Source organism: Mirounga angustirostris, unplaced genomic scaffold (assembly GCF_029215605.1).
Source record: "Mirounga angustirostris isolate CCGP_5_RB_7025 unplaced genomic scaffold, mMirAng1.0.hap1 SCAF_5, whole genome shotgun sequence".
In the NCBI taxonomy this organism is placed as follows: domain Eukaryota; kingdom Metazoa; phylum Chordata; class Mammalia; order Carnivora; family Phocidae; genus Mirounga; species Mirounga angustirostris.
In genome coordinates, this window is record NW_026991713.1 from 46,142,330 (window position 1) to 46,170,286 (window position 27,957).

At 37.3% G+C, this 27,957-nt stretch overlaps 1 protein-coding gene across 1 annotated transcript in view; it reads left to right on the plus strand.

The window, feature by feature from the left end:
• Nucleotides 1–27,957, plus strand: part of PTPRR (protein tyrosine phosphatase receptor type R) — a 240,307-nt gene that overhangs the window by 190,552 nt on the left and 21,798 nt on the right. Inside the window, exons 7-12 of the mRNA XM_045872961.3 lie at nucleotides 4,196–4,382; nucleotides 7,061–7,145; nucleotides 15,534–15,613; nucleotides 16,057–16,194; nucleotides 24,971–25,081; nucleotides 26,450–26,607. Of these exons, the coding sequence (XP_045728917.2) occupies nucleotides 4,196–4,382; nucleotides 7,061–7,145; nucleotides 15,534–15,613; nucleotides 16,057–16,194; nucleotides 24,971–25,081; nucleotides 26,450–26,607 (759 nt within the window). The remainder of the gene's footprint in view (nucleotides 1–4,195; nucleotides 4,383–7,060; nucleotides 7,146–15,533; nucleotides 15,614–16,056; nucleotides 16,195–24,970; nucleotides 25,082–26,449; nucleotides 26,608–27,957) is intronic.

Below are 27,957 nucleotides of genomic sequence, written 5' to 3' on the forward strand. Positions count from 1 at the left end.
TGTAGATTCTGTCCGTTCCTTTCAAAACATTAAAGTTAATCTCAATGTAAACAATTATTGCGTTTTGGCGAAGATCTCTTAAAATAGATCCCTTAGAGAGGCAGAAGGTGAGAGTCATATCAGACTTTATTCCATTGTTACCCAAAATAATAACCAGACAATACTTCTTAGAAGCAGTGTACTTACACTATCGGGTTCATCCTTGGAATATGCCTCTGAAGTAGGTATCCTTAATTACTCACTCACAAAAGAAGAAGAAATTGAGCTGCAACAAGGCTAAGTAGCCTGACCAAAGGTCCACCACAAGGAGGTGGGAGAGGCAGGATTTGAGCCCAGGCAAACCTGACTGTAAGGCTAGAATTCGTACTCTGAATAGTACACTGTCCCTACATTAGACTTCAGTTGTCTTGACCTCCCCGCTAACAGCTGGCCCCCACCTCCACGTAAGGCACTGGCTAGTCTAACGTAATCTGCCCACCATACCCCTGCTTTTGGGTAGCAAATCAGAAAAAGTGCTTGGGTCTCATGCTCTAACTTGGATTGAATCTTTTTTCCCCGTTCGTGTTCCTAAGTGAGTTATTTCTTCACCCATAAAATGGGGGAAAGTAACAACCTCAGAGAGCAGTTATAGAGATGGGAATAGCATATGTGAGAGTGCTTAGAACAGTGCTTGGCAAATCACAGATGTTTCATAAATATTAGCTTCCTTTCTTCCTTCCCTTGCCAGACAAAAGTCATTCTTCCTTATGAAGTCAATTTGCATGAAAATGCTTCCATGGCTCTCACTTTATCACAGAATCTTCAGAATTTTTGCTCACTCGTTCAAATGGAACTGATTAGAGGAGGAATCTCAGAGGCTTCTCATCCCCCAAGTTTGGGCAGGGGATGCTCTGGAAAGCCCTATTAGAAGTTTCTATAAGCTGACATTCAAAATTCTCTTTTCTGGATTTGGGCAGGCTTTTCATAGTCTTATGTCTGTGACTCTTACTTTTCTCTCATTTCTCCTACCTAACCCCACCCCCCAATTCCAAAATGCACTTTTATACAACTGAACTCTAGCTCAAACTGCTTATATGCCATTTCTCAAAGATGCCTTATCATTTCCTGCTTCCACATTTTTTTTCCTCCTGTCGGCCTCTCTCCCTGAAATAACCCTTTACCGAAAATTTATCTATTGAACTTTTACCTCCAATGCTTAACTCAAATGCTCCCTCCTCATACATCTCTGACCACTCTGGATGGAAGAGACCTCCCTTTCTACTAAACCACCATAGCACTGAGCGTCACTCAATAGACAGACTGCAGATGCTTTATAGTCTTTGGGGGCCGAAGATTGATTAGATGGAAAATGGTTTAAAATGGCATCTGATTAGCAGTTCCTTAAATGTCCTGTCCCAACTCCTTACTAAAAAAAAATCTATGAATCCAGCAAAAGCCACACTCTCACAAATACACGAAAAACTAAGAAACAATGTATTATCAGAATTAGGAAGGAATTTCTGACAATTTAAAGGCCAGAGGAACTGGATTGAGAAACTTGTAAAAACTGCTTTCCCACTAAAAATAGATTAAAATTCTTTCTCTGAGAATAGAACCACTCTTCACCCTCCTCAACTGTTCACCTCCTACTCAAAAACCTCAGGAGCCCTGTCAATTACTAAAAACAGCCCCCCCCCCACACACACACACAATATGGTGAGGGACAAACATTCTTCTATCAACTAAGTGATTTTTTATGGGGTATCCAGTATGCTATCCCCTAATCCCTAACAGTGATTCAAAAGAGTTAAACATAATAAAAAAAACTAGAAAAGATTTTTCAAGAACATGCAAAAAAATATAACAGGTATGTCAATACTAATTTTTTTTTAAGTCGGAGGTGGGAGGTGGCAGGAGGGGGAACTGAAGGAAGGTAATCAAAAGGTACAAACTTCCATTTAAGACAAATAATATATAATAAGTTATGTAATGTACATGATGTCCTGTACAACATGATGACTGCAGCTAACACTAATGTATGGTACATTTGAAAGCTGTTAAGGGAGTGGATCCTAAATTTTCATCACAAGGAAAAAACTTTTTTTTGTTTGTTTCTATAGGAGATGATGAATGTTAGCTACATTTATTGTGGTAATCATTTCACAATATACGTATGTCAATTAATAATGCCGTCTACCTTAAGCTTATATGGTGCCGTCTATAAATTCTGTCTCATTAAAACTGGAAAGAAAAGTCAGATGTGAGGCAAAACATAGAATTAATAGGAAAGTAAATATTTAATGTTGATAAAATGCACAGTAAAGATGTAATTATTAATCTTTTCAAATAAAACAATGGCTGAAATATATAAAGTAAAAATTATCAGGGATATAAAGAAAAATAACAAAACAAGTGCTGTGGAAGATCACATACATCTCAGGCTTTGAGAAATCCAGTAGGAAAAAATAGATTGGAATAATATCTTTAATAATATATTATAATATAATAAGATGTTATATATACACATATGTGCATAGATAAATTTATAAGGATTTTACTCATTTATTTGACAGAGACACAGCGAGAGAGGGAACACAAGCAGGGGGAGTAGGAGAGGGAGAAGCAGGCTCCCTGCCGAGCAGGGAACCTGATGCAGGGCTCGATCCCAGGACCCTGAGATCATGACCTGAGCTGAAGGCAGATGCTTAACGACTGAGCCACCCAGGTGCCCCAAATTTATAGAGAGATAGATATAAATAGGTAATTAGTCTAGTTGCCCCCAAAAGTATCTATGAAATATTTAGAAAAATTTATCATAGTATTTGTCTCAAAGAAAGAATTGAGAAATTCCAAACATTAGAAGTCCAACCATTAGTTGGATGATTTGCATGTACTATAACTAGAAATTAATAAGGAAGATAAATTCATAAACAAATAAACATCAAGCCAAAGCAGGAATTAAAACTACAATTACAAACTATTTAGAAATTAACAAAAATGACATTACATATCAATTCATAAGAGGAAGGAACTTACATGCTTTTATTTAATGGAGGGTTTTTGTTGTATGTTCTAATAATTTTCCATTGTTGAAAATTAAGCTCTAGCCACGTGAATATTTCCTGATGTAGTGCTCTATAGAAAATGTGTGAAGCACCCTTCAAATGAAATATGCTGGGCCTAGTATTTGCTCTTACTGTCTTTGTTCACATTTGTTTTGACCTGTTTTTCCCTATTCTCCATTTCCTTGTAACACCAACGACTTGGCACCATATTTGATCACCTCATACATACCTAAGGCCCTTTAAATTTAATAGTTTCTGTGAATAAAATCTCTGACTTTGAGCCTCAGTCTTGCACAGGCTGTTTTATATTTACTTCTTGGTTCCACACAGCTAATGTTACTGGTAAGAGGCACTCATACCTTCTATCCAAGACACAAGGGGCCTGTACAACTTGGAAGAGCTCCACCTCATCTCCCAACTAGAAGAGGAAAATTACAGAGGGAAGATAAATTATAACTCAGAATAAGAGTCTGTGACCTCAATATCCTTATGAGTTTATCACAGAATTAAATAAATACACACACACACACACACACACATATATATGCATGCGTACATACACACGTAAATGGAGGATACGGATGCTATTTTTTAAGGATTCACTCAGAAGTTATAAACAATATATACATTTTAAAACTTTTAAATTCTATTTCAATGGCAGTAATGTGAACCAAAATATTTTTTTTCTCTGAGCGTCCTATGTCCAGTAAGATCATGTGTACAGTATACCGATGTCAGAAATATTAGGTGGCTATATGATTTATATACTGAGCTCTCAGACATACAAACAATAAAGTTGGTTTGTGTTATACGTGATTTCTTAATTCAAATGTGATGTTTGCTTTTCCTGAATTTTTCACTTAATATTACTAGCCATCCCATTATTTTTGTATCAAGTATACCCATTAATAAATTATAGTGTATTTTCTCAATTCAGACTTATTTCCAGCAACAAAACTGCCAGTTTCCTATAAAGAAACTATGGATAGTTGCTATAGTCTACTATGGTACCGTAAGAGAAAAAGATATTTGGTCCTTATTTCTGGAAAAGTTCTCACTGAATAGTGAGTATGTATGTACAGAAGACAAATTTGTGTTATCAAAATAACTTGTGTGTCTTCTAAACGTATTAACCTTCTTCCCCAACGTAGACGAGGGTCCAACGTATCTCTTACATTGGACATGAGTAGCTTGGGGAATGTCGAACCCTTTGTGGCTATCCCAACCCCACGGGAGAAGGTGGCAATGGAGTATCTGCAGTCAGCCAGCCGAATACTCACAAGATCACAGCTGAGGGACGTCGTGGCAAGTTCACATTTACTCCAAAGTGAATTCATGGTGAGCCTGCTGTTTATTGTTCACTGTTCAGTAGGTATTTTGATAAACTAGACCCTACTAAAATGGCACTGTTCTCCACTCAAGCAGCTTATAGGAAACAAATGGTTACAGTTTAAAAGGTTAAGTACAAGGTTTTAGATCCACCCCACATCTCATCAACTGCTGATAAGTGTTCAAACTAGAATATGATGACAAAACTGAGACAGAGTACCTAGGAGTTGGTCAGGCAAAGAAGTGGCAAGAAGGAACTGGGCAGTGAAGAGGCATTCCAGAAAGCAGGAACAGCCTTGCTGTCATGGGGGAATTAAATTGTTCAGTTTGACCGGAGCATTGAAACCAAGGTGGGAAGGGGCAAAGGTTGAGCCTCTGGAGGTATAAAAGAAACATGAGTCTTAATACATATTTAAAAGTTTGGACTTTATCTTGAATTATAAAAAGATCACCCTATCTGCAGAGTGGAGGAATCATTAGAAAGGGGTATGTTGGAGGCTCTAGAGATAATCCTGTGGAACTGTCATGACGGTCTCAACTAAGATAGTAGGAGTAAAAATGGGGAAAACCTACAGGAATCTGCGAGAAGGGGGCTGAATTGGGTGAGGCAGCCAAGAAAAAGGAAGGGGTCAGGGATGGTACCCCAGTTTGTGACATGAGCAACAGGACGCATATAGTGTCCTTTAATGAAATAAGGAACACGGGGGAAAACCAGATGTGGGCTAAAGATGATTGGGAATTTTAGCCAAAAGTCAGGGAACCCATTGGTGTTGCTGGTGGTAAGCTGATTTGGAAAAACACATGTCTACCCAGAGAGCTTTAGACCTTCTTAGGTCTAATTATTGTCCAAAGGGAATATCCATTTTATAGGTCACTTTACATCTTAAATACATCTTAAGCCAAGTCTGTTGATTTTAATAAATTGATCATTCCAGGGTCTGTTCAGATATTTGCAACCATTCTAATGATGAAATATCTCGTAATGGGCTAGATTTACCATTAGCCTCATCAACTATTATTAAGCATCCAAAGGAAAACATGAACATGCAGTTTTTAACATTAGATATTGTAGTATGTCATCTTTTCACATATGAAGAAAACCTAGTAAGATGAAAGAACCAGTGAATGATCATGCAGCTAGCTCAAAGTACACCTAATATTCTTTTCTAGAACTACAGATAGCTTTTTTGAGATAAGCCCTTAAAGGAAAGAAGAGGCCAACAAGGAGTATCAAAGAGAAGGATAATATTGGAAGATGGTCATTGTCAGTGTGTGTCAGAAAGCAGGAAGAAGCAGGGGAGGAATAAACATATTGTGGCTTTGCCAAAACAGATTGACCTGTTTGAAATTACCAAACATAAATATGTGCTTTCTACTGAACATTCAACAATTTTGCTTATTTTGGTAACTTGGAACTGAGAAGTTATAATATTTAGTTGGAGCAGAGAGTAGGGATGAATATTATAAATATCTAAAATAATGCAAGTTTAGGAAAGGATATTTAAAAACTAAGCTACTCCTCTCTGTAGACCACATCTCAAATTCATGATCTCAAATTTCCACACTGACTGAAAACTAGAAAAATTTGAATTAATTTATAGATAATTTCTTTCATTCCAATGACTATTAGGCTATTGAGTTATATTTTCCACTGGAGAAAGTTCAAGTAACGAAAATAGTATTTCATGTGATCTAAAGATAAAAGTTCCTTTATTTCACATTAATATTTATCTAAGCAATCTTTTGCAGAATTTTAACTAGAGATCATACTATTTTGTATAATCAAATCCTTACATATTTGTTTTGACCCTTTTGAAAACTTTGGCTTATTGCTTTCTTTGTCCCAGCCATCTACAGATGCTCACCTTTTAGATCTAATTCATTTCCACTGAGCCATTTCTGCTCTAATTGTTCCTTCTGCAATCATTTGAGGCCCATGACATATATTCTGAGTAAAAACATTTATATTCTTGTTAAGTGGGAGAAAACAGTGTCTGGATGCCCTTCACTAAAAATATTGCATTTACAGCGACAAATGGAACAGTACAATGAATCACTGACCTCTACCTCTGAAACCAATAATACATTGTATGTTAATTAATTGAATTTAAATTTAAAAAATAAAAAAGGTAAAAAAAAAAACAAAATAAAAACCAAATGGAACAGTACAATTATAAACCATTCCTTAATACAAAAAAACATTATATTGCCGTCACTTGAATCAACAAAAACGCCCTTTGTATTTACCATTTGGGGAGGGAGGTTCTAATAATCCTAAAAGAGTCATACAATGTTAAAAGAGAATACATCATAGTGAAATTTTTGGTGACTTATATAAAGATTTTTTTAAAATTTTAATACATCGTCAATTTTCAGCTGTCTATATATATTTCTAGCAAGCATGTCAGAACAGAATTTTAAAAATCTAATCAAAGTTTTATATGTTTCTTTAATAACCATATGTAAAATAATACTTTCTAACACAGAAAGCTGTTTCTTAGAGTCAGCTTGCCAGGGTGCAGCTAATATGTTTATGAAAGGAAGGGTGTTGGTCAACCAGAGGTGGTAGTCTGTTGTTTTATAAATGACTTTGAAGTTCAGTAGCACTCTGGATCAGATGGCCCCCTGTGAAGATTTTCTTTGTGGCAGCTTTAGATACACTAATTTGATATCATTTATTTTTTCAGGAAATACCAATGAACTTTGTGGATCCCAAAGAAATTGACATTCCACGTCATGGAACTAAAAATCGTTATAAGACCATTTTGCCAAGTAAGTTTCTTGAATTAAATAGTTTGCATTATAAAGCACAAGCCTTCCTCATTCACCCTTACCTCATCATTTCCCATCCTCAAAACTTCTCCATAAACACCAAATTTGGAGTTATGAATGCACATCAAGACTACTAACCATGAAAGTATTTTGAGGTTCATAACTTTATCTTGTATTACTCTTCTTATAATGGTCAGCTCACAATTCCAGCAGAGACATGGTTCTAAAATTTTATTGTGCCACACATTATGGTCAACTGATTTCATCAAACAATTCAATGGGCAAAGATAGTCTTTTCAACAAAAGGTGCTGAGACAACTGAATACTCACTTACAAAAAAATGAAGTTAAATGCATGAGCGTGCCTGGGTGGCTCAGCTGGTTAAGAGTCTGCCTTCGGCTAAGGTCATGATCCCAAGATCCTGGGATCGGCCCCATGTTGGGCTCTCTGTTCATCAGAAGAGTCTGCTTCTTCTTCTCCCTCTGCCCCTCCCCCCTCCTTGTGCACTCTCTCTTGCTCACTCTCTCTCTCCCAAATAAATAAGTAAAATCTTTAAAAAAATAAAGTTGGACCCTACCACACACCATATACAAAAATCAACTCAAAATGGATCAGACCCAAGGTAAGAGCTAAAACTATAAAACTCTTAGTATAAAACAGAAGTAAATCTTCATGACCTTGAATTAGTCAATAAGTTCTTAAATATGACACCAAAATATAAGCAACAACAACAAAAAATAGATAAATTGAATTTTACTAAATGAAAAGTTTTTGTGCTTCAAAGGGTACCATCAAGAAGATAGAAAGAGGACTCACAAAATGGGGAAAAAACATTTGTAAATTATGCATCTAATAAGGGACATCTATCTAGAATGTATAAAGAACTCTTACCACTTAGTTATAAAAAGACAGCCCAATTTAAAAATGGGCAAAGGACTTGAATAGACATTTTTCCATAGAAGATATACAAATGGTCAATAAGCATTTGAAAAGATGCTCAACATCATTAGCCATAGGGAAATCAAAACCACAATGAGATACCACTTCACATCCACATGATTATAATAAAAATGATAGACCGTATAGAAAGTGCCAGCAGGGATAGGAAGAAACTGGAACCTTCACACATTGGTGGTAGAGATGTAAAATGGTGCAGCTACTTAGGAAACAGTCTGGTAGTTCCTCAAAACGCAAATCCTAGAGTTACTATATGACTCAGACATTCTGCTCCTAGGCATATAACCAAGAGAAATGAAAACATTTCATTGTCAATCACTAGACAAATAGATAGTTGGGGTTTTGGCAAAATCCATAAACATTCCAAAACAATAGCTCTGGAAAGATGGAGCCACAAAGACTTTTAAAAAGTATTGATATTAGAAAGCTATACACAAATGTTTGTAACAGTATTATTTATAAAAGCCCCAAAGGTGGAAACAACCAAAATATCCATCAACTGATGAATAGAGAAATAAAATGTAGAATATCCACACAATGGAATATTACTCAGCAATAAAGAGGAATGAGGTGCTGATGCCTGCTACAAAATGAATGAACCTTGAAACATTATGCTAAGTGAAAGAAGCCATCACAAAAGACCTCATACTATATAATTCCATTTATGTGAAGTGGCCGGATTGACAGACCTATAAAGACAGAAACTGTCTCAGGGGTTGCCTAGTGCTGGGAGGCATGGGAAATAGCCACTAAACAACTAAAGGCTGTGGAGTTTATTTTGAGAATAAGGAAAATGTTACCAAATTGATTGTGGTGACAGTTGCACAACTCTGTGAATAAAGAAAAAGAATTCTATGATGGCACACTTTAAATGTGTGAATTGTATGGTATATGAGTTACATCTTAATAAAGCTGTTACCAAAAAATTTCATTGTGCATAATAATCATCTAGAGTCCTTATAAAAATCCAGAGTCCTAATGGATGAAAGAAAAAAAAAAATCTAGAGTCCTGGGTCCCACCCAGGGATTCTGTTTAAGTAAGTCTGCTGTTGGGCCCAAGAATCCATATTTTTCTTTTTTTTTTTTTATGTTATGTTAATCACTATACATTACATCATTAGTTTTTGATGTAGTGTTCCATGATTCATTGCTTGCATATAACACCCAGTGCTCCATGCAGTATGTGCCCTCTTTAATACCCATCACCACGCTAACCCATCCCCCCACCCCCCTCCCCTCTAGAACCCTCAGTTTGTTTCTCAGAGTCCATAGTCCCTCATGGTTCATCTCCCCATATTTCTAAGCAAGCACCCAGGTGATTCTGATACAGATAATACCAGGACCACACTTTGAGAAACACTGTTTAGTCAATGTTAAAACTAAATTTAACTTGGGTGCCTGGGTGGCTCAGTTGGTTAAGCGTCTGCCTTTGGCTCAGATCATGATCTCAGTGTCCTGGATCAAGCCCCACGTTGGGCTCCTTGCTTAGCAGGGAGCCTGCTTCTCCCTCTCCCTATGCTGCTCCCCCTGCTTGTGTTCTCTCTCAAATAAATAAATAAATAAATAAAATCTTTGAGGAAAAAAACTAAATTTAACTCCATGAAATTTATCGATGTCAAGCAATGAGCCAGATGCCAGGAACCACTAAGATATAAGGAATAGCCTTTAAGATCAAGGAGGTCATGGCCTAGAGGGGAAAGTCATGTAAATGAGTAATTATGTTTAATGTACTAAAAGCCAGAATTGAGATCTGGCCCAAGTAGTGTAGGAGTATAGAGAGGACTGAGTTATTCTGCTTAGAGTGGCAAAAATGCTTTGAGGAGGATGTAACATTGTCAATCTCTAGACAGCAGATGGTTGGGGTTTTGGTAAAATCCATAAACATCTCAAAACAATAGCTCTGGAAAGATGGAGCCACAAAACTTTTTAAAAGTATGGATATTGAAATAGTAGAGTCTGTATAATTAAGCCCATTGATTCACTCATAAAACATCAAATTCTCCATATTTATGGTAATATCAAGAATTACTGTTAATGGTGTCTTTGGGCTTCCCCCTCTGGCGGAGTTGGAAACGCTCCACTATAATATATTTTTAATGGTTCTATACAGTATTGTCCCTGTTGAAAGATATTTTATAACTAGAGCTGGCTAAAGGGGATGAAAGTGCTGTGTGTTACAGGTGTGCTTCTCTCTGTCTCTGTCTTTCTCTCTCTCAAGATTTTTCATCTGAAATACCAAATATAAGTAATTAGGACATATACATTCATTGCAATTTTACTTAACCATCTAATGTTAGGATTCAGAAATTATTAGAATTATTGAAAGTTCAGCCTTCTCATGGGTGCCTGGGTGGCTCAGTCAGTTAAGCATCTGACTGTTGGTTTCAGCTCAGGTCATGATCTCATGGATCATGAGATCGAGCCCCCACAGGGCCCCATGTTGGGCTTCTGGCTTAGCGGGAAATCTGCTTGAAGACGCTTGCCCTCTGCCCCTCCCCGCACTCACACACTCTTTCTCCTTTTCTCTCTTTCTCTAAAATAAATAAATAAATCTTTAAAAAAAAATAAAAAAATAAATAAAGTTCAGCCTTCTCTATTTCCTGCCCAGATGATATCAGACATAGTCCTTCGTAGTCCTGTGTCAGCTTTTCCATTCCCAGAACTGGGTGGATCACTTGAACCAGGACACCTGTGCTGACAACTGATGTTGCAAATAATGGATTTTCTGTTGAAAATGTCTGTAGCCTGAATGCACCACCCACCCCCTGTTGCACAAAATATAATTTAGTAAGTATAGTTTGGGCACACCACACTATTGGTTGAAATCATCAGAGAAGACTGGAATTTATATGGAAAGCTATTCCTTATAGATTATTTTAGACTATAATATGGGATAAATTTTAAACATTACATAAAAGAATTAAAAATGATTAAGATTTTAAGTATTACTGGTTTTTTTTTTTAAGATTTTATTGATTAATTTGAGAGAGAGCACGAGAGAGTACCAGCGGGGGGGAGGGGCAGAGGGAGAGAGAGAAACAGACTCCCCACTGAGCAGGGAGCCCAGTGCGGGCTCTATCCCAGGACCCTGGGGTCATGACCTGAGCTGAAGGCAGATGCTTAACCAACAGAACCACTCAGGTCCCCCAAGTATTATGTTTTTTTAAATTGTTTTAACCTGTAATAAACTCAAGTTTAAAAGCTTCCAGCGTGGGGGCACCTGGGTGGCTCAGTGGGTTAAGCGTCTGCCTTCGGCTCAGGTCATGATCCCAGGGTCCTGGGATGGAGGCCCATATCAGGCTCCCTGCTCAGTGGGGAGTCTGCTTCTCCCACTTCCTCTGCCCCTCCCTCTCCCTCTGCCCCTCCCCCTCTTGTGTTGTCTCTCACTCTTTCTCTCTCAAATAAATAAATAAAATCTTAAAAAAAAAAAAAAAAGCTTCCAGCTTGTACATATTAGTGAGGCCATATAATTTGGAAGATGTTCTGCAGCAGAAATATGGATGACCAAGAACAAATTAAATCATGGCTGTTTCTCTAAGGATGATGTCAGCCTGGCTCAGAACACTCTATGTGGTAGATTAAAGTGCAAAGGGTAAATTTATATCACATTATTTTGCAACATAAACAAATATTAATGATGAAAATATGTCTATGTCCTAAATCACAAAAGCAATGGGAAAAAAAAACTGATCACACATCAATATGAAGTTACTTGCACAATGAAGTATAATAACAAATTTCATGTATATTTATTCCATGCAATTTATGTATACAAATATAAAACATCATATGAATCATGGAACACTACATCAAAAACTAATGATGTAATGTATGGTGATTAACATAACATAATAAAACAAAATTAAAAAAAAACATAGATGAAATTAAAGAACTCTATTAATTAAACTCTAATTACTTTGGCCATCATTTCATATTTAAAAATTTAAAGTCTGGTAATATTTCTTACTAATGTTTCCTGTTCTATTAGGTGCCCAGAACAGAGTAGATATGCAAGTAAGTGAGCCACTCATTAAGGCAACAAGTTGTGTGGCTCAAACAAAATATTGGAGTTAGACTTGCCTCCCTATCCTGGCAGGAGCATTCGTAGTTTACGGCAGACAACTTAATCTTTCTGTGCCATCCTTTCTTCATCCCTAAAGATAGTGATGATAATAATATTACTACATAGGGCCGTGGAGAGAATTAAGTAATCATATGTGAAAAGGGAAGTTCCCACTAATAGTGAGCCCCCACCTAATGTTAGTTTCTCCTTTCCCTCCACCTAATTGAGGATGCATTGATCATTAACCCCAGAACCAATTCCAGAAAATAATAACACTAACTAGGGAAAGAAGACTTTACAGTTTCAAAAGCAGACTATTTAAGAGCCCTGTTTTCTCTTATAATTTTCACATGGATCTTAAAAAGTGAGTTTCCATATAATCGCCATCTTGCATTGCCAGGATCAGCACTGTCCGTCAAAACCCTGTACAGTTATGGAAATGCTCTCTATCTCCAATGTGATGGCCATTAGCTACATATAGCAATGAAGCACTTGAAGTATAGCCAGTGCACCCAAGGAACTGATTTTTAAGTTTTATTTTATTTTAATTAACTTAAAGTTAGCTACGTGTGGCTAGTGGCACCATATTGGATAATGCAGGCCTGGAGTGTTCTCTCCCTCCTGCAGCAAACTGAAGGTGACTCCCAGTCACCTTGAAGGAGGACCCAAGTCCTTGCCCTTCCTCCCATTTCCCACTTATCTTGAATTCATCCAGAAAAACTATGCTATCCCTCTCATCCCTGTCTTTGCCCAGGGATACACTAGCAGTATAAACTCTTCTTTCATCTAATATCTTCTCCTCTTGACTCCAAACCTCAAATGCATTTCTGCCCAGAGAAGAAATCTTCAACACAGAATAACCTTTGGCAAAATCTGATAGGATGCCAGTCAGAATATCAGGATCCAGGGGCGCCTGGGTGGTACAGTCGGTTAACTGACTCTTGGCTTTGGCTCAGGTTGTGATCTCATGGTGGTTAGATTGAGCCCAGTGCCAGGCTCTACGCTTAGAGTGGAGTCTACTTGAGTTTCTCTCTCCCTCTCCCTCTGCCCCTCCCCCTTGCACTCGCTCTCTCTCAAATAAATAAACAAATCTTAAAAAAAAAAATTAAAGACTATCAGGATCCAGGTACCATTTTGTCTGTTAAATAGAAGACTTAAATTGCCAGAGGTATTTTAAAGAGGCTAGACGGGGAAATTTCATGTGTTCTGTACACTAAATCTGTATGTGTTCAATAATTTGTTCAGAGGAAAAAAGAAACAGGAAGGAGAGCAGAAGGAAGAGAAGGAATAAGAGAGCAAGAGGGGAGGGAGGGAAAAGGGGGATGAAAGAGGAAGAAAGCAAGAGGAGAGAAGGAAGGAAATAAAAGGGGAAGAGCAGAGGCAAGGGAAGAAAAATTGCTCAGTGTTGGAATTGTTATTACCACTTCCCAGATGTGTCATAAGTGGCATGCTAAATATTCAACATCTAATCCAGAAATAGCTGTCCTGAAAAAGGTTATCATAGTGAATTTGACCAATATATAAATTTAAAATACACATATCGACTTAAAATGCATAAAATGAATACATTATAACAGTAATGATGAAAATAATGATGATGATGACAATGATGATAAAGTTTTGGATTTTCTTTAATCCTCAGCTTTTTTTATTAGTCAGCCTAAGAGTAAAAAGGCTAAAAGGCTTTGGTTAGGATGCCAGTTTTCCCTTACTCAGTCCTATGGTTCATTCTTGTTTAAAAAGTTTTTGGAAACCTCTAAATACTTGGAAATCTTATAAATTACCAGTTTCCAAACTAAATTTAGCTTGATGAGAAACCTGTCTCTAAGCAGTTTATAGGGCTGAGTTCCCAATAAATCATATACATGGTAGGCATTATAAAAACTGAAGGAAGTGGGCCTCTTTTCAAGTCTCACTGGTGTAGAGCCCTGTGGAAGCTTCTGATAGTCAGTGGATATGGAAAATGAATGAAAGTTTTCCTGTCCCCTTTGCTAAGAAAGAAAAGGAATCTAGAAAGTCAAAAACAGTGTTTCAACTCTAATAGAAATGACTTCTGGTATTAAGCACCCTATGAGCCACATACTAGGTAGAAATTGCAAAGGATACAAAAGTTAGTTTCAAAAAAAAAAAAAGAGTTAATTAAATACAATTCTTGCCTTTAAGGGGTTCAGTACAATTCATTGAGGGCAGGCAAAAAATGTAAGCACTTAAAATATAAGATGGTAAATATTAAAATAAAACATGAAAAAATACCACAATAGGCTGATTTGGTTTAGGTCAACAAAAAGAGTCATTGGTGGCATCAGCAAAAGTAGTCTCTGCATAAAACTAAGGTTAGAATAAATTGGGGTGTACACAAGGAGGATTGAATTCTAGAGGAGGAGGTAAGAACAGTGGGTATGATAAGCTCTCACAAGTTTACCTGTCTAGAGAAGAACAGTAATAAAACAATTACTAGAGAGGAATGCATAGAACTGACTTCTTAAAAAATGGAAAGAACCATCTAAATCAATGCAATAGACATTTATTGAGGGTCTACTATATATATATATATAAATATATATATATATATATTTATATATATATATAAGCACTGTCCTAGACACTAAGTCTTAGACTTATAAATTTAAAATACACATATCGACTTAAAATGCATAAAATGCATAAAATATATCTAAGTCTTAGATATAATGAAAAATCTCCATCTTTACCTTTAAGAGGCTCAGAGTGTGTCTGACTAAAGAAATCATAAAGGGATGATTTGATCTTAATTCATTTATGTAAACATTGGTCAAAATAGCTACCATATTTTCCATAACACCATGTTCTGGATGGAAAATGATTTGAACAGTTAAGACAATGTTGCTAGCACTATAACAATCTGCCTAATAGCAGGTTTTCCTGCTCTAGGTGGACAAACTGCCACACAGGGTAACTAAAGACAGCTTCTTTAGGGACGGGGATTTGGGCCAGACCAAGTGTTTGTTATTGGGCAGAAAAGAAGAGGGAAGTGAGTAAGAAAATCTGGTACAAATTCCAAATCCAAAGAACAGGAAAAGGAGCATAAAAAAGAAATGAGGTCAAGAATCAGAAACGCACAAAAAATAGCATGATGAATAAACTCATCGTCTCAAGCTTATGGGCAAGATTTGTGTTAAGAGACAGGGGCCAAGATGGGCCCAATTGTCCCTCAATAAACACAGGTGGATCAAGAGACAGACACACAGATGCATCAGCAACAAACATTGACACAAGCCAGATGGTCAGTATATAAATTAACAAGTGTGCTATGTACAGTTACTGGTGTTCTAAGGAACTTTAAAAAGGGTAAATTTGTCTAATGCATTCCTTCTTATTTTCTTCATTAGATCCCCTCAGCAGAGTGTGCCTAAGACCAAAAAATGTAACTGATTCTTTGAGCACCTACATTAATGCTAATTATATTAGGGTAAGTAAGTAACTATAAATTTCTTTCTGATGAGCATGTCGACTTACTATTTGAAATTGTTGGGCTTTTTTTTTTTTTTTCCCCCTCAGAGTGAATTAATTTTGATTTAACTCGGTTACTAGCAAGCTTATTCGTTCGTTTGTCATAATCGACGTTGGTAGCAGGTCCTTTATCTTGAGTCATCCTTTCCTGTGCGTCTCTGGCTGCAGTGCTCTGGGTGCTGGGGTGCTCTGGTGAGCACGGGGCATTATGCCGCTCACTGCTGTGCGCTGTGCTTGACTTGCTGGGAGAGCATCCGGATGAATGGTGCTAGAGTCAGTGAAGCTGTGAAAGCTGGTGTTGCGTCTGGACTAGTCGAGCCAATTTGTTCTTAACTGGTTCTAAACTTTCAGTGGAAGGCATGAATTTCAAATCCAGTATTTTTGTCTCTTTACTCAAACCAGGGCTACAGTGGCAAAGAGAAAGTATTCATTGCCACACAGGGCCCCATGATCAACACCGTGAATGATTTCTGGCAGATGGTTTGGCAGGAAGACAGTCCCGTGATTGTCATGATCACAAAACTCAAAGAAAAAAATGAGGTATGACCTTTACCCAAGTAGTGAATGTTATAAATTTTCTGTTGCTATAGAAGAGATGTTGTATAAGGAAAATTGCCATGTACTTCGGAATGAATTTAAGATGGAAATTTTAAGACATTGAAAGACAAGTTCACTTCATGCTTCCAAGAATGGTCATTGGTGTCATTGTATGAATGGCAGCTTTCTATCAGAAGAATCAGTATACTTGACATACATGTATCTCACATATCCCACATATCTCTGTAAGGAAATGAGGGGCTAGGAATTATCACTCCAATTTATAAGCAGGGAAATAAAAAAAAAATTACTCATTCATATCCCAAGTAATTTTTGAACACTTACGATGTGACAGATACTACTTAAGTTGTTGGTAATATACTAGTAAAAAAACATACAGAGATGCCTGCCATTGGTAGATTTTAACTTTCTAATGGGGAAGACAGATTAAAAAACAATAAACATAATAAATGCATAAAACTGTAGCAACTAGAAAGGATAAATGGTATAGGGGGAACAAGGTGGGTAGGATAAGGAGATTGGGTGTGCTGAGCTGTAGGAGGGATGGGAGGGGGGAAGAGTAAGCTTTTGTATGATATGGGGAGGAGGGATGAAGCCCCACTGAGCAAGGGAGATTTGAAGGAAGCTACAAAAGCCAAGCAACTTTTTCAATATCTTCATAACAAGAAATCCAAGAGAGAGACAAGGTTAGATTCCATTTCCGTACTAGCAGTCTTTCCTAAGGGTATAGTTTACAGAACACTCATTCAGTACTTTACATCATAAAAACAGAATTGTGTAATTCCCAAGGGGTGCTATGTACTGCTTACATTTTAGGGCATCTTATTGGAATAATTTACTGTATTTTAGTCAGCATTTGTGTTTGCTTTCTCGTCAAAATTACTGTATCAGAGCTTCACGATGACAATAAGAATTTAAGAAAACCGAGCTTTCCCTTATACCTTTTTGGTGAGTTATAACCCTTCAGTATAGTATAATCTTGTGCTAATCAAGAAATTCCAGGCTCACAAGCAGCAGTTTATAAGTTTTGTAAAGCTTGTTGCCTTCTTTCATTTTTGCTACAGTAGATAAAGGATTTTTTTCTGAAATCTATCCTAGAAAAACAAGTGTATTTTGGGCCAGTAGATGAAGCTATATACTTAATTAACTATATAGCTTACTAAATAAATATATTTCTATGAATCTTATATGAAAGCCTGAGGAGGTATAATAAAAACCGCCCCTAATATTTTCAGCTGTTTCACCCATAGCAATATATCAATACATCAGGCCACTGATAATTCCTGCACAGTTGTTTAATATCCACAACATTTTGCCTTTATTTTACCTACTCAGAACAGACTCTTCAAGTTTAAAAGGTGTATTCTCTGTGTATATGCATGCCTGCATACAAACAGGCTAGATCATCTGAAAAACCTCCCATTATAAAACTAGTCATACTAGGTAAAATTTAAAATATAAAACATAAATTAGCAACATTTCCTAGATCTGAGTGGACTGCATTACTCATTATTAAAATTAAAAATTCCTTTTTGTTCAGAGCTTCCATGATGTAAATATAATACTATAGAGGAAACTTTGATGTTTTACAGATAAAATAGTAAAATAAAAATAGCATGCCTAACAGAGCTTGGGGGGAAAAAAGTCCCAGCAGTTAAAAACTGAATAAAAGGCATAAAGCCAGAGAATTATGGGTTACTTGTGCTTTAACAAGAACTGGAGATAAAGCCTTGAGTTTGCAGGAGCCAAGAGCTGGAATGGAGACCTTCCATAGAGTGAGCTCCTGCAAGGGCTGTGCCTTCAGTAAAAAGGTGAGCCACAAAAATAAACCTGCTGACCAAAATAGGACTATAACAGGAAATTAATCCATCTAAATCTGGTCTCCTCATGAGATAGATAAAAAGGTTCGCTGTAGAACCTCATTCGAAAACCAGGAAATCCCAAGCAGAACAATTAATGCAAAACGTAATCCTGGATTGATAACGCTCAGTGGCACTTTACAGAAACAAAGGCAAAAGCTTTCTGGATGCATATACTCTCAGGATCTACATCACAGAATTTCAACAGAAAAAGCCCAGCCAAACATAAGCTCACAAGTCAAAGTTATGAGACAACACAAGTAAATAAGCAACGTAAGGAAAAATCAGAAGAAGCAACAAGCAGGTAAAGTAGACCCACAAGAAATGAAAATAATAGAAACTATAAATACAGGCTATTTTTTTTTTATAATTAAGCACACAAAATATAAGATTAAAAACTTGACAGGGGAAGAAGTTACTACCCAAGAAAACTAGGAAGATGTAAAAACAAACCAAAGAGTCCTAGAAATAAATGTTATGTAGATATTAAAATTTAAAAAGAACACTTCATTAGACAGGTGTGATAGCAGGGTAGACATAGCAGAATAAAAATAATGACTGGGTTACAAATAGAGCTAAGGAAATTACCCAGAAGATTGAAATGACCAAAAATATGAAAGAAAGTTAAGACCTAGTATGTAAATGTCCAATGTATATATAATGGATATTTTAGAAGAAGAAAAAAGAGAACATAAGAAAAGAAGTAATATGTGAGGAAATAGTGGCCAGGGATTTTCCAGAAGTGATAAAAGACACGAGCTGTCAGATTTGAGAAACACCATAAATCCTAGGCTAGTAAGTAAAAATAAATCCACAACTAGATACAACTATGAAACTAAAAAACACTGCAGAGATGATTTTAACAACAGAGTAACTAACAAATGGCTTCTCAGCAGCAGCCATAGAAGCCAAAAATCAGAAGAACAGTACCTAGCAAGGGAGGAAAGACAGTAATTGATGACCCAGAATGCATGCCACATTTAGCAACATTTAGCAACATTGTTTCAATCTGAGTAGAATGCATTACTCATTAAATTAAAATTAAAAATTCCTTTCAGTCCAGACGCTCCATGATGTAAATATAATTCCATAGAGGAAACTTTGATGTTTTGCAGATCAAAATGATACTGAGAAGTCTGGCTCAAAAGAAATACGCAGTAAGCTTCACACTACCAGGAAAATGCTGTTTACCAAAAATGTGCCAACTTTCAATTGTGTTGAGCGTCATTGTTTGGAATAGACAAAAATCATTTCCTCCCCAAAAAATGAAGGTGGAGTTATCTTTAGAAATTCCCAGCCTTTATATTTTCATGAACCTTTCTACTTTCTAATAAATAAATGAATAATTGCCAAGCTCTTATTTAATAATCCCAGTATTCTCATATCACCAAGAGGGTTTTTCTCTTTCTTATCATTCATCTGTTCACTGGTGTGGCACTTTTAATTTCCTTCAAGAACTTCTGCCCTGAATTCACAACTTGGCACACTGGTGCAGCAGGCCTAGCTTTCAGCCTATCTCGACTTTGGACATACCTTCCTCACGAAGCTTCATCATTCCTAGCTTTTGACTGAAAGCGAGAGATGCACAACCCTTCCTTTCACATGAACACCAAGAGGACATTGTAGGGTTATTAACTGGCCTCATTGCAATACTGTTGTGTCTCAGGGAATAGGGACGCCCCAGGAGAGGGAGAGGCACGGGAAATGGCCAGTCAGTGGGGCACTCAGAGCACACCCAAGTATCGATAGGCATAGTTCATGGAACCCCAAAACAATGACAATAGTAACACCACAGATCATAGTGATCACAGATCACCATAAGAAATGTAATCATAATGAAAAAGTTTGAAATATGTGAGAATTACCAAAATGTGACATGGAGACATGAAGAGAGCAAAAACGGTTGGAAAAATGGTGCTAATAAACTCCAGGAAGGAGTCTCCAGGCAGGCTTGCCACAAACCTTCAATTTGTAGAAAATGCAGGATCTAAAAAGCACATGAAGTGAAGCTCAATAAAACAAGGTATGCCTGTACCAAGAATGAAAAAAACAAAAAACAAAAAACAAAAAAAAACCCCAAGCAAACCAAGTCTCAGGATCAGGTGTCTGTCCAAACAAGGTCAAGGAAGGTAATGTTGAAGGCTAGCCTGGCAGGTAGACAGGGGAGCCTGCTGACCAGTTTTCAGCTTTCCTGGAGGACCAGAATTAGCAATTATAATATCTAGAGAGGCAGCCTGGCCTAGCACTGCCTGGCAATGCTGGACAGCTAATCTCTCATTCCCATTTCCTATGCTTGTCCTGCCCAAGCAATTAAGTGTGGCCCGTAATTTAGAGGCTGACAGCTCTCGGGCAAAATTACTCACCTGTCCTTTCAAACATGTTTATATTCCAAATATAACTGCACCTTAACTTTTTACTTGCTAGGTTTTACTCAATTGTTGTAGCCTGCTTTACTTCTAACTATAGTTAGAAGCCCTCTTATTTGACACAATTAGCCAAAAAAGTTAGTAGAAAAATCACAAAAACAACAACAACAGAACTCTAATGCTTTACTTTATCTTAAGGCATGTACATTTGCTCACACTAAAATTTGTTCATTTTTTCATAGGACTCAGTTTGTTTTGTTTTGTTAGTGTTGGTCCGAAGCTGGAGTTCTAGATCATATGGCTTATGTAAATCATGCCCTTTATACATCATCAAAATTTCCCATTTCAGTTTCTTTAAAATGAGAGAGAACACGGAAAAGTTTGTAAAGGAATTGTGCTTGCAGAATCCTCCATAGATTTTCAAACTTTGCACTGACTTTTATCATTGTCACCTGTACCTGATTTGACTACCGTTTTTTCTACTGAGTCCTTTTTTTTCCAATGAAAAACTTATTTAACTTGTACAGTTATTTCCTAGAACAATTCCCTTTTCCTCTGCACCTTTCTGTTTCATTAGTTTACGTAAAATTAAATTACCGAGCTTCACTAATGAGTTACAATTGCCATAAGAAGATTTGAATGTAAGTACCCCTTGGTGAACACGTAACAGCTCAGTCAATGGTAACAGAAGTACTGAGCTGAGTAGGAGGCGGCCTGAGAACATTGTGTTGCATGAGCACCAGCCTACTACACAGAGAGAAGGAAAGCCACTGGTTAATGCGGTGGCAAAGTAGGGTTGGTTAAGAGACAGTGGATATCAAAGATAGAAAGTTAAATTTTTAAGATGATACTTGCTCTGAGAGTTTTAGTACCCAAGGGAATTTTCCCAGAGCCCCCTATCAGAATACCTGAACTTCAGTTTCCTCTGCTGTCAAATGATAAATAATAATAATAATAATAATAATAATAATACTTAAGCCAGTGTACCTAATTCAAATGATTGTGGAAGGGATTAAGTGATATGTTGGTGAAGGTACTTGTAATAATAAATTGCTGCACCTTTGTTGGTAATACTTAGTAGGAACACAGGAATGAAAGTAACTGTAATAACTGTAGGCAATCTGACCCATCCTATACCTCTCATATGCTAATATAACCCAAATGAAACTGACCATCTTCTTTTTATTTATTTAGAGCCACTGTCTATGTGATGATATGTGTCTTCAGCTCAGAGAGCAAAATCTTTTTTTATTTTAAATGCATAGAATTCAAAAAGAAAGTAACTTAAAAATAGATTTTTTTTCCAGGCAACTAAACTACTAGCTAGACCTCCTTCCTCTCTATACACAAATAGCCCTAATGTGGTGGAAGTGAGAGGGAGGGTCAAAGAAAAAAAAAAGTAGAGGAGTTTGCATTGCTTTGCACTGCATTCTACTTTTACGATAAACCACTAATTATGAAGAATTTGTTGAAGTCCAGAATCTTTACAGTCAGGGTTCACTAATTACTTGTTTGTACAAGAGACACATGAGCCTCTGAAAACCTCTTTTTTCCTCCAAGTTATGAATTTTTGGAATTAATAGATAATTTCACTGAAAGGATCAGCCCAGTTAGCAAAGAATAGTGATAATTTGGGGTTATATTCTGCGAGATAGCATGCTTTTTTGAATTACCTACAATTAGTGGGGTTTCACAATATTATCTGTAAGAGAGCATTTTCCTTCCTTGCATTTTCTGCCTTTCATATCATTGTTAGTGCCGCAATAAAGAAACCCTAAAAAGCTGTTCACAAAAATAATTTGAACATGAACTTGTGCTCTTTAAACAACTACATTTGCAGCTCTCCCCCACCTCACATTCAAAAGCACCCACATTTATCTGGTCTCTTTTTCTATGTGCTCCTAAAGGGGGAAAAATGTATTCAGTGTGTAAAAATAAGCTATTGTATCTCAGAAAGGAGATGGGATGCTAATTAAGGGTTGTTTGAATGAACAAGTCACATTGCATTGTCTACTGGGAGCTGACTGCCAATTGCATTTTTGGTAAAGAGTCAAGAAAAACATTCAAGAGGGCCCCGGCAAGCTTGAGAGAGAACCGAGCAGCGCTTCCATTTATCAAGTAGGTGCACAAGACTGTTCAAGTATTGTTAAGAGTCAGGGTGCAGGTTTTGAGCTCCTGCCTTGCAGCTTTTTCCTACCAGTTTCAAGAGCCACCTTCCCAAAGAGGGGCCTGCTGCTCAGGGCTCATCGTGGACAATGGGGCACGTATGCCAGACTGCTGGACCGCTGAATGCCTCTTTCTTTGTTCAATACCTTTTTCAAGATTCTTTGTCACTCTTCTTGGATTCATCCAGGAGGCATGGGTTTTACACAATAGCTCGGGTCTCACAGCAAAATAATTGATGCTTCATTGAAAGAAACCAGGCAGATTGGTTAGTATGATTCTCTTTAACAAACCTGGGAAATTTGAGACACTTGGCACTAGTAAATGAGGAGAAAAATAAATTGCTTTATTTTTAAAAGGTTTCTTTACTTAACGTTATGTCAGCCAGAGTATGCCTTTAGCCTGATTGCCGGCCGATCTTGGGTGTGGGGTGGCATGTAAATAGAGGTGAAAATGATTTACTTTGTTTGGAAAAGGACCAGGACACAGAGGATGCAAATGTGTTTTTATTGTAATGGATGAAAGAAACAGTGATTCCATCCTGGCTCTAGCATGTGAAGTGGTTAGTACTTAGCATGATAGACTCCCTGAGGTGTGTTTCTGATACGTTACGTGTCTCTTCCTTCAGTTCTGTACATTTGTGATTCTTTCTTTTGTTGCTCTTTTGAATCTGTAAGTTCTTAATTTTTTTCAAGTGTGGTCCTATGCCTTTGACCTGGGATGTAAAGAAACAAGTATCCTGAGGACTTAATGTCCTGACTGAAGGCAATTTCTCTATAAATGTGAAGGAATTTCTCTATAAATGTGCAAGTGTGTTTGCAAGAAAATGATAAGTTCTGTTTAAACAGTATTTCTAAAGTTAACATTGCTTCTCTGGGCACTTGAAATAAAACATCACCTTTCACACTTTACTTTCTTAATCATTGAAATATGTGGTCAGAATTCATAGTTTTTTTGTAGCTGCTTAAAAGGCAAAATAATAAATAATATGAGCCTACATGTATGCTTGAATCTTGTTTTGTATTTTTCTTTTAATAATGTAGCTTGGATATAATAATTATACAATATTTAATTCATGATCTAATGGATAATGAAGTAATGACTGAATCATTTAGATCAAAAACCTGAAGTTGGAACAACAATAAGAAGAACAACGTGTTTTAAATGCTTACTGTATGTCTGGCTTTGTCCTAAGTGCCTTTCATGTAGTAAGTGATGAGTAAACTGAGGCCACAGAGATTAAGTGTCTTTCTTACAGATCCTCAGCTAATTGTAAGTGGCAAAACCAAAATTTGGACCTAAGTTCTATGGCTCCAAACCCTGCACCTTAACTACCATGTCATAATGCCATGGTTGCAATATAATTATTATTACTCTTATTAAACCCTTCAAAGAGGATCCGTTATAAAAATGGTGTTTTTTTTTTTTTTTAAAGATTTTTAGTTATTTAGGGGCACCTGGGTGGCTCAGTTGGTTAAGCAACTGCCTTCAGCTCAGGTCATGATCCCAGGGTCCTGGGATCAAGCCCCACGTTGGGCTCCCTGCTCAGCAGGGAGCCTGCTTCTCCCTCTCTCTTTGCTTCTCCCCCTGCTTGTGCTCTCTCTCTGTCAAATAAATAAATAGTTATTTATTTGAGAGAGGGAACAGCCTAGCAGGGAGCCCGATGTGGGGCTCGATCCCAGAACCCTGGGATTGTGACCTGAGCCCAAGGCAAACGCTTAATGACTGAGCCACCCAGGTGTCCCTAAAAATGTTTTTTTTAATAATTTTGTTATACATTTATTTCAATCGACCCTATAGGTGAAAAGACCATCGGTCCTGGAAAATATAATACCGTAGATACATTAATGATCATTACATCTTCTTTACATACTAGGGAACCTTCATTCAGTGGCATCTAACACAGTACAGATACTCTTATTAGATGCTTCAACTGGACGGAGCATGAAAATATGACTTGGCTCAATCATTGTGAAAAACCATTCCTTTTATTGTATCACATGATAAAGTCTAATACTTGGATTTTTTAATTTCTTAATGCTTAATTTTTCAATTTAGTTCTTAATTTCAGGTTTTGGGAAATCTTGCCCCCTTTTGGTATGGGATTAGTAAAAATAGTGTTTGACAGGCACGTGTAAAAATTGATACTTCATTTTTAAAATTTTATTGAGATACAATTCATATATCATAAAAGCCACTTGTTTAAAATGTACAATTCAGTGGTTTTAGTCCATTTTCAGCCTTGTAAAATCGATACCTGATATTTTTAGAATTAATTAAATAAAAACTCTTGAGATGCTTGAATGAAAAGTACTCCAAGGCCAGTGAAATCATTAATATCTGCTGTGTTCCTTTGTTCTCCCCTTCCAGAAATGTGTGCTATACTGGCCAGAAAAGAGAGGAATATATGGGAAAGTTGAGGTTCTGGTCATCAGTGTAAATGAATGTGACAACTACACTGTTCGAAACCTTGTCTTAAAGGTAAGATTATGTAGCTGGAGCTATCTATAAAGTAGAGGGTATGACAGGATTACATTTCTCCTCTGAAAGTATTTATCCTAATAAGTATGGCAGATTCAATTTTTAAAAATAATGCCAAGATCAAAGAGAAATGATCATCATCTTCTCATGTATTTCTTGGTCATCAGCTACTCTTAGTATGTGGAATAATTAAATTAATGTAAGTAGGCATTAAGGAAATTCACTAAGTAGGATGTTGTGATCTTCTCATTTCTAGAAACAAAACATCCCTGATTCAACCTTTCAAATGCCTTTAACTAAAGGTTTGTCCTGGAGGCTTTACCATGATTTGGGGGGTGGGGGGCTTGTTGTTTTTTGTTTTTCTGTTTTCTTAACATGACTTTGGTCTAAGCAGCTTTTAGTAAGGCCTGGAAACTGTGAAAGAGAACATCTGTGCTTGTGGGTGGTTGTGGGAGGCAAGACAAGCCTGAAGTGTTGATGAGATCTTCCCAAACTTGGAGTTACAGTAATTTATGGGGACTTTCCCCAGACCAGATTGTGTCATACAAAAGTTATCTTATTGAAATTATGGGCAGCAGATGCTGAGGAACATTGCCATGGTTGTGTTTTTGCTTCTAGAGGACAATCATCTCAAAGAGTTCAGTCCTATCTAGAGCCTCACTGCTGGAACAGAAGCCTACAGAGAGTAGAGGCAGGGCTGCACTGGGGGTTTGAGAGGGAAATTTGAGATAGGAAGTCACCCTTTTCACCACATGCCCTCGAGGGTCTACTCCGTGCCAGGCCCTCCCCTCCCCCACCCTGGGCACTGGCTTATGAGATGATGTGCATGGACCCTCACTCAAAGCTTGTCTAATTTAGTAACCCCTTGTAGCTCCTTTATTCCTGGGACTCCTTGCTGCTGCTAAAAACTGCAATCTAGGACGAATATAGAAAGTCAAATGTAGGGGCCAAGTACAAAATTAAGTGTTCCTATGTGGGCTAATATGTTTATCATCACTGTCAAGAATGTTCAAAGAGCAGGAAACACACCGTTCCAATTCCCTCTTGGCTTCCTTTGCGTCTGCCATTCTCTTTATTACAACAAATCGCACACATATAGATAGCATAGGTTTCATATGCCTTTTCGATTTTAAATATCTATTTCTCATTGAATAGAGGCAAGACTGTCAAACTGGGACATCAGCCTATGTATAGTCATGTTTTCTCAAGGTAGAAGAGTACGCTTCAGCAACCTCCTAGATTTCTTTTTTCCATCCAGAAGTCAGTTGCCAACAAGATGGGAGTGATAGAAGGCATTCAGTATTGTGGTTTGGATGACTTTTAGTTCCACAAGTAAATGAGGCATTTGGTGGCTCTTGCTATTTGCAGCAAGGAAGTCACACCCAACATGTGAAACATTACTGGTACACCTCATGGCCTGATCACAAGACTCCAGACAGTGCTCAGCCTCTTCTACAGCTCATGCTGGATGTCGAAGAAGACAGACTTGCTTCCACAGGCCGGGGGCCTGTGGTTGTCCACTGCAGGTAAGGGATGAACTGTCCTTTCTGTCTAAGCAACTGTTCATCCCCCATAAAGTCATTGAACGGGTGGAAGTTGGGTGGTGCTTCCTGGTTGCAACTTTATTGGTAAATTCAATATTTACTGAAATTGGCTAACTTCTTCATATTTGAGTTTTGACCGAGATGCCACGTTGCAGAAATGAAGTGGTATTATCAGGGCATTTCAGCAAACAACAATGACACAGTAGAGAGAACAGCACTTCTACATCAATGGCTCAGGGAACCGGAGACTTTATTCAGCCCTCGACCTTGAAACTTACATCGATTTGTTTAGTCTCATCAGGCTCATTGACGCTAGGAATGACACGTTTTTAAAAATTATCAATGGCTTTTTTATTGTTTCAAGATGGCACCTGAATCATACTTGAATGGTATCTTGATAACATGTATCTATCATTATGTCAAATGTGGTGAAAACCAGTCAGCTATTTTAAAAGTGATTTCATTAAAACAACAGGTGGAAATAAATTTATGAAGGGGGAAGTGGGTAAGCGGTAGTTCGTCAAAAGGAGAACAAAGTGTTATTACCAGAACGTGGGGTTTTGGAGGCTAGGCAGACAAAAGCAACAGATGTCCTTGGTGGTTCCCTTCCCTAACATCTAGCTTAAAACTCTCCTCTCATAACTGATACCTCATTCCCCTTTTCCTTTTAGTGTACCCAAACGAAAGCAAATCGCTTTAAAGTTGTTTGTATAACCAGCCATTTATTCTTCGTACTTCGTCAAAATAATTTATGTTGCTTTGTTTAACCTCTTAAGCCTTGAAAGATAGCTTCTGATGATATTTTTAATAAATAAAATATAATTACTTTAAATTGTAACTTTAGCCTCCTTCTTCTATGAACCTTTGTGGTTTAATTAAAAGTGAAATTCACTATATACCTATGTATCCAAAGGAGTCATTATCCAGTTTCTAGCATTAGGCTTTATCCTAAACTTCACTTGGGGGTGAGGAAAGACAGCCTAATGGGTCATGTTTTAGGTCTGGAACCGTCCTCCACCCAAAATCATAAAACACTCAGGATATCTAAAACGAACGAGCTGTTTCCCCTATAAAACCAGTTGCCCTGCTGATGACTATTTCTAAGAATAAGACCAGCTTTTTTCCAAGCACTCAACATCTAATGTTGACAGTTATCTTTGGCCCTTCTCTCAACTCCAGCCTCAGTATCTAATCAGTCACCAGATTGGCTTTCCCTTCAAAGCTTCTCCCATAATCATCACTTCCTGTCCAACCACCCAAGTTCAGGCCCTAATGACCTCATCCATGTATTTTAGAAGTAGTTGGCTAATTGCACAAACACACCCCACTTCC